The 2038-nt window shown below is 44.1% G+C and overlaps 1 protein-coding gene across 1 annotated transcript in view; it reads right to left on the reverse strand.

The window, feature by feature from the left end:
• The window catches only part of WDR7 (WD repeat domain 7), a 400912-nt gene that overhangs the window by 52538 nt on the left and 346336 nt on the right, over positions 1–2038 (reverse strand). Inside the window, exon 26 of the mRNA XM_019518172.1 lies at positions 1329–1336. Within this exon, the coding sequence (XP_019373717.1) occupies positions 1329–1336 (8 nt within the window). The remainder of the gene's footprint in view (positions 1–1328; positions 1337–2038) is intronic.

The raw sequence follows: 2038 nt of genomic DNA on the forward strand, positions 1-2038 counted from the left end.
CGACCCTAGAAACTATGAAACTATGAAACTAAACTATGAGTACTGAGAAGTATCTGACAAAATAGTCAAATGTTGCCACAACCATTACAATTCCCAGATAAGTTGTGAGAACTAAGATGTACCTTTGGCCTTCTGCTGTTAAAATTGCTTCTCAAACTTTTCTGTGAGTTTAATTCTTGAAGTCTGAGTATGTCTCAATTAGGGCCAAGGATAAGTGTTTATTTCTACTGGTAAGAATTTCAGAGAAATTACTGCTGAAATTCTTACTGCTAGAAAAATAGCCCAGGAGCTAGAGTATATATGTGTTCCAGTTTCCTGGCTGGAGAGCTACACAGGCAAGCCCTTCAGCCTTGGGCCACCTCTGCCCTAGAGAACTCCATCAATTGACAGCCTGTCCCCTCCCCTGCCTGGGACAGAATACGCTGTCAATAACCAACCCCCCACCCCACCCTGGCTTTTAAATCTCAGCTATTTGGGCTGCACATGGGGTGATTTAAAGCCAGAGATGTGGAGAAGCAGAGCTGGGGAGAACTTCCCTGACCCTGATTTCCAGCTCCCTGGCTTTTAAATCACTGCATGTGCTATGAACTTGTACCTCCAGCTAGGTAGCAAATGTAGCATTTAAAAGCCTGAGGGGCTGGGAACCATTTTAATTAGATGGGGAGGAGGGAGATCTTGCTCATAGGAATTGATCCAAATTTCTTGTGGAAGAGCCCATTCTCTTCTACAAGAACCCCTCTAAACAGCTGTCCGCTCTCTTATGACAGGAGAACTCGTAAATGTAAAGCCTGTCCCTTGCCTAAATATTCAGTATTGCTCAAAGACTTATCTATACTTCTTAATTCAGTAAAATAGAAAGCAACGAGAGCCTTTTTTGTCGGTATGTAACTAACAGATCCCTTAATCTAGAATAATATAAATTTATTATAAGGCAGCTCTTCTATTTGCCTTCCTAGGAAGACTTTTCTGTCCTTCCTCATTTTCTGAATCTGGCATCATAGGTTCTGAATATGAGTATATTTCAGAACAACCTATTTCAGAACCAAAATACCTTGTACATTACTAAAATATATTAAATTAGTAAAATCAAAGAGAAACTTGGAAGGTTTATTTATAAAATAAATCTCCTTTGTCCCTGATTTACCATCTGCAGTGTCCTCACCAGAAAACATCTGGGTTTGGAGCATGCTTGCTAAGAGGGGTGGATGGGGAGTCCTTGACCCATATTCATTGATATACATTTGCCACCACAGCTTGGACAACCTCTAAGGGCATGTCTAGATGAGTGCGGTATGTGGTGTTGCAAACAAGTTTGCAGCACCACATACTGTATGGTCTAGTGTTCTCTGTGCTGCCCTGGGTTTTTTGGACCCCTGGATATCCAGGGGTCCAAAAAACCCACAACAAAAACCAAAACAAACAGAAAAAAACCCGGAGCAATGCACACTTGGCCAGCATGCACTGCTGGAAAGCTGAGCCAGGCTGCCCAGAGCCATGCTCTGCTGCCAGCCAGGCTCTCTGTGGCAGAATTGCCACGGCTGCAGCCTCAGGAGGTCTCCAGGATCTCAGGTAAGGCTGCTGCGGCCAGCTCAGTGCTGGCCCCAGCCTCCTCTACCCCACCCGGGGCAACTTGCCACGCGCCAAAGCGCACGTGGCATTGGTGTACCACCACTACTTGTCCCTGGGGAACCAAACGTGCACACACGTCTGGACGCGCCCTATACATCTAATTTCCTGCATTTCTTAGAGGCTGCCCCTCTCCAACTGTTGTCCTGCATCCACTTTGTCCCCTTTTTCTACCCCGTAAGCTAGGCTCTTAGGTTATTTGTAGTAACATTATCACTAGTAGGAAATTAAAAGACTGGATTAGAATTGATCAAGAAATTTTTTGGCAATTTGTTTTTAACATTTTTTCCAGTGGAAAAAGGCAGATTCAACAAAACCAAAACGTTCTAGAGAAATTGATCTGTTTCAAAAAGACCTTCATGAGAAAGATTTCTTATATCCAGGATGGACTTTCTAGCGGGGGGGGGGGGGA

This window comes from Gavialis gangeticus, unplaced genomic scaffold (genome assembly GCF_001723915.1).
Source record: "Gavialis gangeticus isolate Ggan-Ray unplaced genomic scaffold, GavGan_comp1, whole genome shotgun sequence".
Classification (NCBI taxonomy): Eukaryota; Metazoa; Chordata; order Crocodylia; family Gavialidae; genus Gavialis; species Gavialis gangeticus.